This window comes from Astatotilapia calliptera, chromosome 20, assembly GCF_964374335.1.
Source record: "Astatotilapia calliptera chromosome 20, fAstCal68.1, whole genome shotgun sequence".
Classification (NCBI taxonomy): Eukaryota; Metazoa; Chordata; class Actinopteri; order Cichliformes; family Cichlidae; genus Astatotilapia; species Astatotilapia calliptera.
In genome coordinates, this window is record NC_137441.1 from 34,082,235 (window position 1) to 34,096,385 (window position 14,151).

At 42.4% G+C, this 14,151-nt stretch overlaps 1 protein-coding gene across 2 annotated transcripts in view; it reads right to left on the minus strand.

Annotated features, from left to right (window-relative positions):
• Positions 1-13,859, minus strand: part of cpne5a (copine Va) — a 91,116-nt gene extending 77,257 nt beyond the window's left edge. For both annotated transcript variants that reach the window (XM_026154849.2, XM_026154853.2), the window contains exons 1-3: positions 13,375-13,859; positions 1,300-1,340; positions 417-463 (exon numbers count right to left, since the gene is read on the minus strand). In XM_026154849.2, the coding sequence (XP_026010634.1) occupies positions 417-463; positions 1,300-1,340; positions 13,375-13,484 (198 nt within the window). In that variant the 5' untranslated portion in view covers positions 13,485-13,859. The remainder of the gene's footprint in view (positions 1-416; positions 464-1,299; positions 1,341-13,374) is intronic.
• Positions 13,860-14,151: the final 292 nt, after the last annotated feature.

Sequence of the window (14,151 nt, forward strand, 5' to 3'; positions counted from 1 at the left end):
ACTAGTTCGACTGCCTTAGATCAAAATAATAAGAATTGATTTAATTTAAGTTGCAGTTTCAGTGTATGCCTTTAATTTGTGATTACAGTGTCACATAACAATTCCAGACGGGCCTAATGTCTTACTGCAACCTCTGTCTGCTTTGATCAGAGGGGAAGCCAGAGGGGACAGCGACACAGAGGAAAATCTTTAATGATACATGTAGCTGCCACCTTAATCAGTCACAGCTAACACAGTGCTGACCAGAGCACCAGCATTTACAAGGTCAGTCAATTGCAAGTGATTGGCACTCACAGCATTTACCTTGAGACAGAGGAGGGTGGGGAGGGGGTAAGCGGGATAAACAGAGTAAGATGTCACGGAAAAGAGACGGACTGACTGAGCTGTGTTGACAGGGAAACGGCGTGGTCGCTTACCTCTCTCCACTGTTTGGTCTCTACGCCCTGGGTGTACAACACAACCACTGAGAAGTGATGAAGAAGGATGAGATAGCAGCGAAGAGAGAGGAAAAATGCAAAACAGAAGAATACGTCACCAAACAATCTCAATCAAGAATCCTGCCTCTTCAAATTATGTTTGTTTTGTTCCTTCTTTGCTGACATTCATGATTAATTATCTTGCCACGCCCTGACAACATAATGAACTGCCAAGCTTGATGGTTCTAGGTATGCTGTCCACAATCAAAAAAGAAAATCAAGATAGAGAGCCCCTGAACACAGCGACACCCATGCAATCAAAATATAATTTCTTCATTGTGGGATTCTCCTGATTCCCATTAGATCTGGCGACTTTAAATGAAGCTGGGGCGGGTGAATACCACATGACCTGTCATATATACCGAGGTTCAGCTTCAGGCGAATACAAAACAGGGTGTCAGCGCTATTTTCCCAGTAGCTTATTTACACAAAGGGCTTTTACCTCCTCCCTATTATGTTAAATGTTTCCCCCTCCATTCTCTATCCTGCAGGGAGTATCAAAGAAAATGCCTTTATGGCGTTTCCCCATGTGTCTCACCAAAAGATAGCCATTTGTATTCAAAGGCTGGCGTTTACACCCTGCATGCATTAAGGTACTTTAGCTCTCAGCAAGGAAAGGTTGTCACATTATTGTGCAAATGATATGCAGTTATTGAAGGAACACTTTGAAACAGCGCAGTAAACTGAATCAAAGTTAAGCTCAGCAAAAATAAAAAGTGAAGCTTTGTAAATGGAGACGAGGTGTCAGCGAACCATATTCTGAGCAAAATCTCCCGCAGGAAAATCTGAGCTGCAATTATCATCGTAAAAGCTGAGAACTTACAAGGGTCAGATTTGGAGAAAGTGTCTCGGTCCAACAGATTCCTGTAAGAGAAGAAAAGAGTTGCACATCAAAATGTGAAAACAGAGTCCTGCATGTGTGTGTGTATATGCAATTTCCGTTTAACTCATTCACTGCCATTGACGTCTATAGCCGTCAATGGCAGTGAATGAGTCAATGGGTTTAACTCATTCACTGCCAATGGCTGGCAGTGAATGAGTTAAGACTGCAGGGCAACAGCTGTACACAATACACAAATGCTTCTTCTTTCATGCTGTGAAATCACTGAATGCCATATGCAAAGAGCTACAACATAATTGCACGGTAATTCAACAACCATACTCAACTTCACACAAACCACAACTCCCCGTGGGATATCATTTCCATGTGAGTACAATAAAGTGCAGTGGAAAGAGACAGTGGTAACAGGCAGAGGTGCCTTTCAAAGTATGGACACTACCTATAAAAGCAGCCTGCCTCTACAGTGCGCTCAGAAACTGCAAATCCTTTTAAGAATATGTAATCCTTAAATAAAAAAAATGCAGAAATGTGAGTATTAAACAACAACATTTTTTTAAAACACCTGAAGATAGAATAGCATACATTAAATGTCAGATTTCTTTTATTCGTGTAAGTTTAGTAGATAACTGTAAATCTAAAAATGATGCAAAAAAACAAGTGGCATAAAAAAAAAGCTCAAGAAACAGATAAACAGTTCAAACTAGGCATATTTATGGCTGGGTAATGTATTTAATTGTACACTCAATCACAGATTTAACTTTCAAAGATTATTAAAATAAGATAATCAAGTTTCACAATAATTTGCTTCTTTTTGTCTCGTTTTAGAAATCCTGTTCATCTTCCCCTTCACAATTGTGCCTGCACCCATTCCTATAAAAAAAAGCCCTGGAGAGCAGGCATTTTTAGCTCAGCTCAAACCCGAAGGACAAAAAGACAGTCTTTGAGCAATGGGAGAGGATAAAACAGCTGCTCGGAAACATTTTGGCTCCAAGTAATCTGAAAAGTAGATGCGGACACAAAAAATTGTCAGGGCTCTGTGTGCGGGCAGGCGGAGGGGAGGATCCAAACGCAGGACTCGAACACTGAATAGTAACTCAAAAAAAACCCTCAGCTTTATTTACTGGCAGAAAACAAAGCAAACTGAGCAACGGTACACGAAAGTACTGAACACAAAAACACACAGGTATAAGCCGAAGGTACGACACAACACCAAGCACGGGAAAACACAGGGCTTATATACACAGGGTGGTAATGAGGGAATGGGCAACAGGAGGGAGACACAGCTGGGAGAGATCAGGGCTGACGAGACAGGGGGAGCAAAGCTGCACACACTAACATAAGACAAGGACTTTCACAATAAAACAGGAAACATGAATCACTACTCAAGGACACAGACTCAACACAGAGAGGCAGACAGAAAATAATACATGGAACTCAAACAATACATGAGACAATAAATCCTGACCACGAATAAACAGAAAGATAGAATTCTAATAATAATGGACAAAGCACAAGAGGAACAAAACGATCATTCAAAAAATAAACCAAAACATAATAAACTCAAAATGCTGGGTCGAACCGACCCAGAACCGTGACAAGAATAATACAATTTGTGCTCAAAGTTCAAATAATGCCTGATGTTTTAAAAGTTAATAGATAATCAAGTTAAATAATCCAGATCTCAGCACTGACCAAAATAATCATGATCACAGCTTCTCTTTAGCACCCATGTACAAACCAATGAGCAGCCTTTATTGACACTGAGCACAGCACCCAGCTTTCCTCATATGTACATGGCAACGCAGAGGAGAGAGTGTGGCAATTAACAGGTTAGCAGCTCTGTCGCAGCAACAGAGTGAATGTAAGGTGTCCAAGTGACTCGGGCCAGGAACCAACAAGCTACAAAACAGACTACATATGAGAATTTATTTAACCATTCAAACCAATATCATTAGACTGAATGAGTCCATCACTATCTGGTGGCCTGTAGCATTTTGCACATGCTAAACTCTCTAAATAAAGCATTCACGCTTTTGTGAAAGATCTATCCAGTTTGCTAACACCGATCATCATCAGCTGGCACCTTTTCAAGCAGCCACACACCCTGATTGGCTTATTGACTCAATCCACATAAGAGGCGCAATCAGCAATAATATTATTCATGTCATCCTTATTTTAAGCTAAAACCCTGAACATTTTCCCTTAATATGTTCCCTCTGTGCAAATTCTAATAAGGTAGGCATCACCTTTACAACATAAAGCAATGCTATCATCATTTACCATTTTAGATGGAAGACATGTTCCCAATGTTTTCAGGGATCTCATTAGCATATCTGTAAAGTGCAAAAGCTTGTGCCGCTAAATAACTTGATCGCAATTCAGAAAAGTCCTCTTCCCTTCAGGGGACAGCAGAATTTCAATGAATATAGATGAGGGTTCAGGACTGAATCCAAGCAGCAGGGCACCGTTCGTGTACATGTAATTCCCCATTCCTGGATACAAAATCTTCTGTGACAGGGAAACGTGGGGAAATGACAGATGCGGTGTTATTGGGTATTAGCCTTGGGCTGACCTGACTACAGTTGGACGATTGTCAGTGCAATTATCATTGGAAGTAACAAAGCCATCCATGACTAACCGCCTCTTTGTATCCACCTGTTACTGTCTGGCATCCATTACCCTCAAACAATTAGCTTGTCCATCACCTTATCCCTGCTCTCAGAGCAGACAAGAGTAGAAAACATGACATCCTCTTTTAGTTTTGCTCCATGTTCCTGTAGAGCACAAGCCTTCGTTTACCTGGCTAAACCTTAATTTGTTTTTGCAGAACATTTTTATTCCAGAAAGAAATGATTAGTATACAGATTTATACGCCTGTACAAATTAATCCAGGAGCTTAATGTGCGCATGGCCAGAGTTTGCGCATCAGTGCCGTAGGACGGGTATTAACATCTCAGATAATCCGTCTGCTTTCACTGAAGTAACGCTGCCTATTTCAAAAGTTAACTCCTTCTCTTTGCAAATCTCAGTGGGATAAGAGAAGATCATTATCCCGAAAGCCAATGTAGGAAAAGTTTGTTGATGAAGATGAAGTTCATTGAAAGTAGGACAAAAGTAATTAGATACAGCTATTTTTCATTCACACCATTTCATGTATCCGCCTGCTTTCAGATCCCAGCGCTTTTGTGATCACTATGGCCATCTCATTTAAAAAACATGTAACGAAAACAGCAAACTCTCCTTTTTTCTCTATTGCTCTTGATCCCGTCACCTTCATTAAAACTTTGATTGCAATAATCTCTTCTTTCTTACTTAAGCTTTTCATATTTTAGTGCGCCTGGAGTAAGAGTCAGCAGTGCATTATTAGATGTTTAACAAGAATAAATTCAATTTCGCTGGAGAAAAAAGCAGAATATAATCTTAATAGCTTTCTTTTCTCTGCCTAATCATCCCTCACAAAGTGATGTTTGTTTATTCGGCAGTGAATTAAGCTCATAGTTATTGGTTATGCACACTTCAGTTGATAAATACAATAAGCCACAACCAGGAATTTCTGTAAACGCTGAATTAGCATCGGCCCAGAAATGCACGAGCTCTTAAATCAAATCTGCAAACTCTCTCTGCTGGTATAAATGTGTCAAAAGGCGCTGTAGTTGATAAATGGTTTCACTGAATGCCCAGTGTGAAGGAGATTTGACCTCTAAAGCATGGCTGGCTGCTGAACTCTAATTAAAAAAGAATATATTAGGAAAACGCTCCCTCTCAGTCAGATCCCTGGAGATATTTTAGCAACTCCATGGTCCAAGGGGCTGATTATTAAACTAAGAAATGTGGAATTTAATTCCCGTGCCCACAGTGCCTTATTGTCACCAGTCCCTTAAGTCTCCTCTGCTTCCTTAAAGTTGTCAAAGTCCTAATTGGCAAGTTGGAGAAATGGTATCTAATTCAGTGGAAAGTGGTTTAAAATTGTCCTGAATCTAACTGGCCAATGAGCTGCTGCCTCATTGGTTTTTACGAGGACATGACAAATGAGAGCCTGAAAGTCAAGTAAGACTGATTTACAGGAAGAAAACTCTCCATAATACATTAGAGACGGCGGAGAAAGCCGGGAGGTCAAACAGAAGGATGGTTTGCATTTCAAGTCTTCTCTGTCACTTCACTTTCTATTCTGCCTCATGGCTCTCTCTCTCTTTTGACAGACGACAGACCTCGCCTTTTCCATTACGGATCATGGGGTCCGTGGGACTATTTCCTGTCTAACATGCCCTTGAGCAGATGTAAAGGGTCAAAAGGTCAAAGAACAAAAAGGGGAACGTATATAGTGCTACAAAGAAGAGGAATCCCATTATGTACAGTGAAATATTCAGCTTTTCCTTAAGGGTAATTAATTTTTTATAGCGCAAAAATTATGTTTAGCATACCATATAGCAAAGCTCATCAGATAGCATGCATACAAAGGAGAACCTTCTCTGAGATTTAAGCAGAAACAAAAATGAAAACACAGCAGATGAAAATGTATGTGTGGCTTTGTTTTGCTGCATTTTGTCTGTATTTGGAGTCACGATCAGCGATACAGGTTAATGTTGCTTTTGTCGAGAGCTCTAAAACCTCCCCTCTGTTACATTAGACACACAATCTGGTCTCCTTATTAGTGAAACGCACATCTGCTGTCTTTCACTGTGATGGCACCAGGTGTCTTCTTTTCCTCCATCTTTTTAATTATTCAGTTTCTGCCTCGAATCTCTCCAGGTCGACAGTACCTGCAGCAGAGCACTCCCTGGGCAGCCATCTCACAGGCAGTGACAGGATCTCAGTCATAAACCTGCTCTTCTGCTCGTGTAATAAATGAGAAAGCACATACGCTGCAAATCCCTGTATCAGGTTGGCTTTTGCCATGTTGCTAATGTCCGATCTGGGAATAATAACGTTGCTAATTGCATACTGTGACAGCCCAGGGTTTGTGCAGAGAAAGATTCCTTTTACAAGAAGGGGAGGGAAATACAGACTGATATTATAGGGCTTATAACTCTTGGCAAAGCTCTTTGCACTGAGTCTAGTGTGAACTTGCGGCAATCCAAAAAAAGCACCAAGCTCCAGGCATACACTATCCAAATCAGCTACAAAATGGCAATATAAAGCACTCTGAATTGTACTCTAGGCACCACACTGGGCACAGTAAAGAATCAGCTCATGCATATTTTGGCAACTGATCATTTAAACAGAGAGAAGACACTCTGCATGCATTCTGCCAAGTGTGGAGTGAAAAGAAAAGTGATGATGATCATTTACAAAGAAATGATATCACTAATTGAGGTTAGTGAAGCATCAGAGAGCTGCGAGCGCACCTTATAGTGTGGAAATAGAGAACTGTGGCTGCGTAATTGGTGGTGGACACATGTTGAGCATCAATAGGTGAAAGCAACACACAGCAGGTGGGTGGTGGTAAACCGTAATGAGCATGAAATAAGAAACACTAACTAATGCCGGGAGAAAGAAAGACGTAAGACCAACTTGTGACACACGCCTATGCACTCAAACACACACTAATTGACTGGGTTGGAAATAAGTGTTCCATGTTTCTCAACAAATATCTTCCTCTATTTAATTTTATGAGATAAACGCTGTAATAAGCATGTCCATATTAGAGCCCGAACAGCGTAGGGTTTAAAGACCAGTACCCACCGATACAGCACACAATATATTTTTACTTTCAGACACAAAAAACGTTTATTGCGAGTAGTTATTTGCCTGTTTATGCTCTGCCTAACTGCGCTCGGATCAGCTAATGGTTAAGTTGCCGACTGCCCTCTGGTGGACGCTGTGCGATGACAACAGTCGGAAGATGGTTGAAGGGTGTTTCTCCCAACTGTTCCTTACTTTTATTTTTCATTTATCAGCTGTTGTAAATGTTTATGCTGATAGTTCAGCAAACTGCTAATACTGTATATGGCCCTAACAAAAAGACAAAAGGTCGCGCTACAGACTTCAAGATTTATTTACTGGGAGTGGCCAGAATGGACAGGAATAGAAGTGAGTACATCAGAGGGACAGCTCAGGTTGAGCAGCTTGAAGACAAAGCTGAAGAGACGAAGCTGAGATGGGTACTTTGGACATCAGCACAAGAGGGATAGCGGATATACTGAGCAAAGGGTGTTGAATATGAAGCTGCTGGGCAGGAGGAAAAGAGGAAAACCTCTGAAGAGATTCATGTGTGTAGTGAAGGAGGACACAGATGGTTGGTGTGACAAGAGGATACTAGTGAAATGGGTGAGATGGAGGGAGATGATTCGCTGTGTTGACTGCTAAAAAGAGCAACGAAAGAAGGCAAAGAAATAGAAGAAAAGCCCTGATGGGCTCGACCCTGTATAGCAAACCTTTCATTATTTTAACAGTCTCATCTCTGTAAGTCAACTTTTTCATCCAATCCACACTTATTCCTGTTTTTATGACATCACTGTTCATAAATGTGGCCGGTTGCTTGAAGGAAGCCAGGATCCCCATTCTTATTCCCAACGAAATCTTTCTTTCTACCTAAACTCTGATTCATTAGTTGCCTCTCCACCTGGGGAAGAAAAGCAGTCAATAGCACAGCGGCAGATCTATTTAAACAAATCAGAGATGTGTGCGCTGGCCCATATCCAAGGTTTCAAGGCATTCAAGACTTTATAAATTGAAATTTTAAACATCTTTTAACAATTGATTTTTTTGTTACTTTGTTGTAGAACTTTTTACTTCCTATGGCTTTAACCTGGGTTCAGCTTACTCAATCTGCTTAAAAACTACAACCTTACATGCTCCATTTGAAAGCTTCTAACATAGAAAAACCCATTTCAGTGAAAATTTGACTGAATTCCTCCACAAGCTTATAATCATTTGCTTGGTAGCGTGTAAAAATTTGACTGATAATCCATTTCCCAATAGAGAATACTAAATATATTTGTAATTTTAAAAAAAAAAGAAACACGCACAGAATTATGCATAGCTACCAAAAGCACACATTCTCACACATGTTGGCTGAAATGTCCCTTATGGCTACTGGATAACATGTCCACTCTAATGCAGAAACAGAAAAAATCCTCAGAGACGACAATAAGCTGACACTGAGTAGCTCGTTTAGCCCTTCAGCTAAGACTGCCAACGAGTGAAAGACCTTCAACATATGCAACGCAGTGTGGAGAAATCTTCACCGAGTAACCTGTCACACTTTGTGCAAATCTGCCACCAGCTCTCATTTTCCAGACACGCTGTGATATTAGGTCAAATACGCCCTCACGACAAATCCTCCAACATACTCTGCTGACCCTTAAGTTTTTCGGAAAATAGTGACAAAAGCAGCTTGATATTTCTGAGCCACTGGGGACTGCTTTGATCTCTTATTGCTACAACACACTCTTGACTTCCCCTTTCATTCCAATCAACACTTTCACATGAGGCAGGCAACATGCAGAGTGTTATAAACCTCTGGCATGGCACTGCAGTTGCGCTTCCATGGGATCCCCCTCTGCTGTCATACATCCCAAATGAGAATATATTAATAACACCGACACCACCACAAGCCAAGTGTCTGGGATCCAAATTCATTTTCACTATGTCAGGGGTTCATGCATAATTATCCGCTTCATCGGCCTGTGAGACTCGTCTGCTGCAATGTAACATCCACAAAAATGGGGAGTAAAAAAAAAAATTAAAATCTGCCTCCTCTTGGCACCCTGGTGTCGTTTAGCCTTGATCACCAAAACAGATGTGACACATCATCCACAAACACAAGCCATCCAGTGAGATAAAAGCTGCAAGCTTGCCTCAGGTCAGTCTTAACCCAGATCACAATATGAAAAGCACAAGGAAAACGCTGCAAATTGAAATTTCTCTCTTACTCAGAGAGATCTTTTATTAATATTTTATGTTCTTACACAATGCAAACTGGTTCAGTTCAAACTTGCTGCCTGCCAGAGCAAAACAAAAGCATTTTTCAACCAGAAAAACCAGGTCACAGCTTTTACTAAATGGGTATCCAAGACTGAGTGAGAGTAGCAGCTATAAGAGCTATTAACATAACAACAGCAGCGAAGTTACACACCATGCCAACACATTCAAATAAACAAACGGTTGGTTACACAGCTCGAGTCCAAATTGCTCTGCTCGAGCAGTAGCTCTTGCTGCATCGAGCAGTGACACCAAACATCCTAATCGTCCTGATGATTTCATTACGCCTTCCCCTCTGCCGCAATGATTGTCTCGGGAAGAGACCAGATCCAGAGACAAGCCTCAAGTCTTCAGACTGACCTCGCGGGGACAGCAATCAGTGGCCCTGTGCGCCAGGGGAACCCCTCCTGCACAGGTTTGCCGCAAGACTGCTGGAAGTCATGTGGTCCCTGTGTGTTTCAACAGGTAATGAATCCCTCGGGTGATGAGTGGCACGGATGAGTTACCCCCCCTCCCTCCAGCTATGGAATGCATCGATTGAAGGCATTGCTACTCTAACGAATCTATGACAGCAAATGAATGGTTACAGGGAGGCACTAAAGCAACAGCAGGGAACAGAAGGGGATGGACGAGCTTGTAGTGTCTTTGTCTTTGTGAAATAGGTGAAGGGGGCTGATAAAGTTTGTGTTCAAGCTGTCAGGTGGGAGGTGGAGCACAGTGGAAAGGGAAGGCAGCTCTGTCACCCAGTTTTACTTGTAATCACCTACCTGGGTGTGCTTTGACAAGCCGAAGAGGAGCAGTAAATTTCTAGAATTGGCCTATGTTGGCAAATGGCAAGGAAATAACTAATAAACATTTGTCCTTCTGCTTGCTGGTGCCATTGGTCTATTGTGCTAAAACAATCAGAAAAAGGAGTTTACACCTCTGAAACAGCCACATGAAAGCCCTCATTCGTGCAACTTTGTTACACAACTTGCTTTCATATAAGCATAACAAACGAAGCCAAATGTTCAGTTTATAGCAAGAAACTTTTGATTAAGTATTTTAAAAAATGACCTTGATACCACTCTAGCATCCTTGCTGTTTCCATATCCCGCCTTGAAAACACACGCATGTGAACAGTGCGCAGTAAATCACAAGTGCATATTTTTTTTGTTTTAACAAAATAGTTTTATTATTCAGTCATTTCTAACTATATAAAAAAATGCGATGCCAAAAAAGTAATCATTCAGAAGCAGGATCCCCACCACCACCCCTCCGTCGCTGTGTTCTGATAAGGGTTGTAAACCTTTGTCAGGCTTGTCGAGCTTATCAGAATGATTCCCCTCCCTTGTTACGGTCACATAAGCGTAAAGGGTAAACACAACATTTACAAATCATTACTGGATTTATATGCACATTCTGATGAGCAAACGAGAAACTGGGGGTAAAAAATCTTCCTTAAATAAAGTTCAGCGTGTCAAGCCTTTAGCGGCTCTTCGGAAGGGGGGGGGATTTTATTTGCTTTTTTTGTCTGTGTGCAAATTTCTTCCAGCATTCATTCCTAAAAGTGGAACCACAAAGTTAAAGCCCCAGTTTCCCTAAAGTCATTGTACATGGAAACTCTGAGACAGCCTGCTAAGCTGAGATATAGAGAGGGCACATTCTGCAGTCCACGAGGATTCACATTTACTCCTTTGCTCATAATTAAAGCAAACCACACGAACAACTTAAAAAACATTCACCAGAGCTGCTTTAATATTAGCTAATCAACACATTTATTACTGCCACATAAGACTTGGAGGGGTCAACTTGTAAAAAACACCAGGGGACAACTGGTCCTAATCCAGTAAAATGTATTCACTTGACTGTGTTTGATAAAAGGCAGATGTAGGAAAAGAGGCTACTTGAGTTTGAAGAGCCATCTTATCACTGAGTTAGAGTGCAGTCCTCGCAGCTAAGAAGCAGATGCTCGGGGTATGGCTCACTGGTTGACCTGTGAGCAAAGCCAATCAGAGCCATAGACAGGGAACAATGTGCTATCACGGTGATATGCACTTGTTTTGATAAGCGGTTGTCTGCCTGAGTCCCTCTAGTTTGTCAGACGGGCTTGCTGCAATATTGGCAGAGGGTTATGAGAATGCCTGTAGGGCTGCACGGCACAGTTCAATTCCATGTGCGCTGCAATCTCAGAGCTCTCAGGCTTGCTAAATCAATTACACAGAGTTGTGGAGCCCGGGCTTCTCCCCTCATATAACACCAATTGTTTCTGTTTGCTTGCACTGGATAGATAAAATATACACTTCCTGATAAGTGGATAAAATAGCTGCGTGCATTGGTGTGTATTCTGCATGAGTTCAACTTTTGAGATGTCCACTGAAGCAGCTGTCAGAGGTCAGACTGCAGCAATCCCCGCAAGTCACAAAGAAGAACAGACAGCAACTGAAGCCTTTGCATCTAAAGCAGACGATGCTTCAAGGCCCCAGTGAAAAAAGGAATAAATTTTCCTTCTCCATCAAACTGAGTCCAAGAGCTAGTGTTTGGAGAGAAATTAATGACAAGGGCGCTGCAGATCAGAGCCTGGGGGCATCAACAGAGCCCTGGCTTAAAGCTCGGATGTCTGCAGGGAAAAAACAACAGCGTGCTCCAAGAGGGAAGCAACACAAGTCCAGCTGCTACTCGTACCAAACGCCCCACACTGGATAAAACCCACCCTAAGCTCCATGTCTGCCTCAAACGCAATCTTCCCACACACTCGAATTTACCACAATTTTACACAGTTGACTATTTTTGTTGCATAAACAAGGGCTACAGCAGAATGCTCCCACGGGGCTTCATGCGGCTCATCATCCTCAAACAAAAATCAATCATCATCTCGTCACCTGTCCGCCCAATAAAGGTCAGCTGACACGTTTTTGAAATCTGGCTAATTAATATCCAGAATGTCACAAAAGGTCAGCTACATGCTAACGGCTTTGTTGGTTTTGTTAAGCTGTTTGTTGAACTCGCAAAGGTAAGATTACAAAGCTTATTTAAAATTAAAAATCACAGTTTTAAACAAGATCGACAGTCAATTCTCCTTCCGGGCAACTCACTGAGTAAATATTGCAGACGAGGGAAGAAAACAATGGCAGCGGGGTGTTTGGCTGATAAATCTCTCCCTTGTGGTTTTATTTACTTCATTTACATGCACATAACGATGCATGTAGCCGGGAGGTGAAAAGAGCTAAATACTGTGAAACAGGGCAACATGAGAGCTGGAGGGAGGCCATTGAAACACAGATTCACATCACATTTTATGAGCAGCTCTCATTGAAATTGCACCTCCTGCACGCTTAGGCTCTCATATGTCTCAGCATCATACTGTACATACTGTGCGTATACCTGCAACCAGCGCTGCCCCACCCTACCCAGTCGAGCAGGCTCCTGTCACATCCGTGGTATTTTTCCCGCTGCATCTACTTTGGGATTCAGCTGAAGGCTGCTGGGAGGAAAAAACTGTTTAGTGTTCATCTTTACGTCTCGGTGACAAACTACAGTCGTTTCGGGGGAGCCTGACAAGCAGTTGCAGAGGCTGACACATGACACGCTGCCTCGGGGGAAACCTCTCGGGCACGCCAATAATAACTCCACGTCGCTCGGCATCTCCCGAGGCACGCGACTGGGCGCGTGCACAGCACACAGCGTCGTACCCGACCTGATTTATGGAAATAAGACACCAAAGTGCAAATCTTAGGGCGGAATATGCGTAAAGTTTGCATCGCTCTGGTTTCTATCACAGCATCTTTTGCTCACTGTAACCGGGGGAGGACATCACTGCAGTTCTAATTAGTCGCTGGGTGAATTTCTAATGATATATTTTTTTAACTGCTTAAAAATAATTTTTGCTTGTGGGTTTATTGGTGGGCTGGAAAGTTTTTTGTTGTTTAGCATGTTTATACTTCTTTTTAATGGGGAAATATTAAGCAGGGTTATTAAAAAAACAATAAATAACAAAGTAAAAACATCAAAAAGGTAAATGACGCCTTAAAAATGAAAATAAAATGAAAAAATTACCAATTTAAGTGCTTCTCACAAAAAAATGTAGCCAAAAGACGCGCTAAGCTTCCCAAACCTGACGCAGACGGGGCAGCATCAGCACCCCGATGGACTCACCTGCAGGACACGGTTATCTCCACTTTGGTGGCCGGGATGCTTCCGCTGATGGGGTCGAAGTCGCGGACCGTTGCCGTGGCCTCCACTTTGTCCATAACGTCTCCCTCCATGCGTGCTGGAGACCCGGGCCAGCTCCACTGGCCGCCTGAGCCCCTTTGAACCTGGAGAGCCGAGGGTGGAGAGCCGGAGCGCGGCGGACGGGCGAGCGAGCGGGAGAGAACACGGTCCACACAAACCTCCAAAGTGCTGTCCGTCGGACGGGCAACAGCATGGAAAGTTTAATCGGGGGCTGCAGCGGTGAAGCGATTAATCTGGCTGAAGGAGGGGTGGGGGGGGGGGGGTCACGTGCCCGGGACGCCTCAGCGCCAAACTCCGCGGTTTTCCAGGCAAAGACTGAGCTCTTCTGCCAGAGGAGCTTTGAAAAGTAAAAGACGTGAACTCCTCCCCTCCCGTCTGCATTCTCCTACACGCGGGGCTGCGACTACACTCTCACTCGTTGCAGATTCGAGCTGTAGATAGGTGGCGGACGCCTTTTATTCTGGTCCAGATTGCTTTTTAAATCGAGTTACAGAAAATAAATAAGCACCGGAGGGCGCAAATAGCCTCGAATTCTATAGTGTATATAAATATATATATATATATACATACATATATATATATATATTGTGAAATTTCCCTTTTGTTTCGGTTGTTTGGCTGTTCTAAAAATTAAACCCCTGCTTGAAAATTAAACCCAAAGTAAAATGTTCAAAGACAAGTGTTAAAAGGACACGGGTC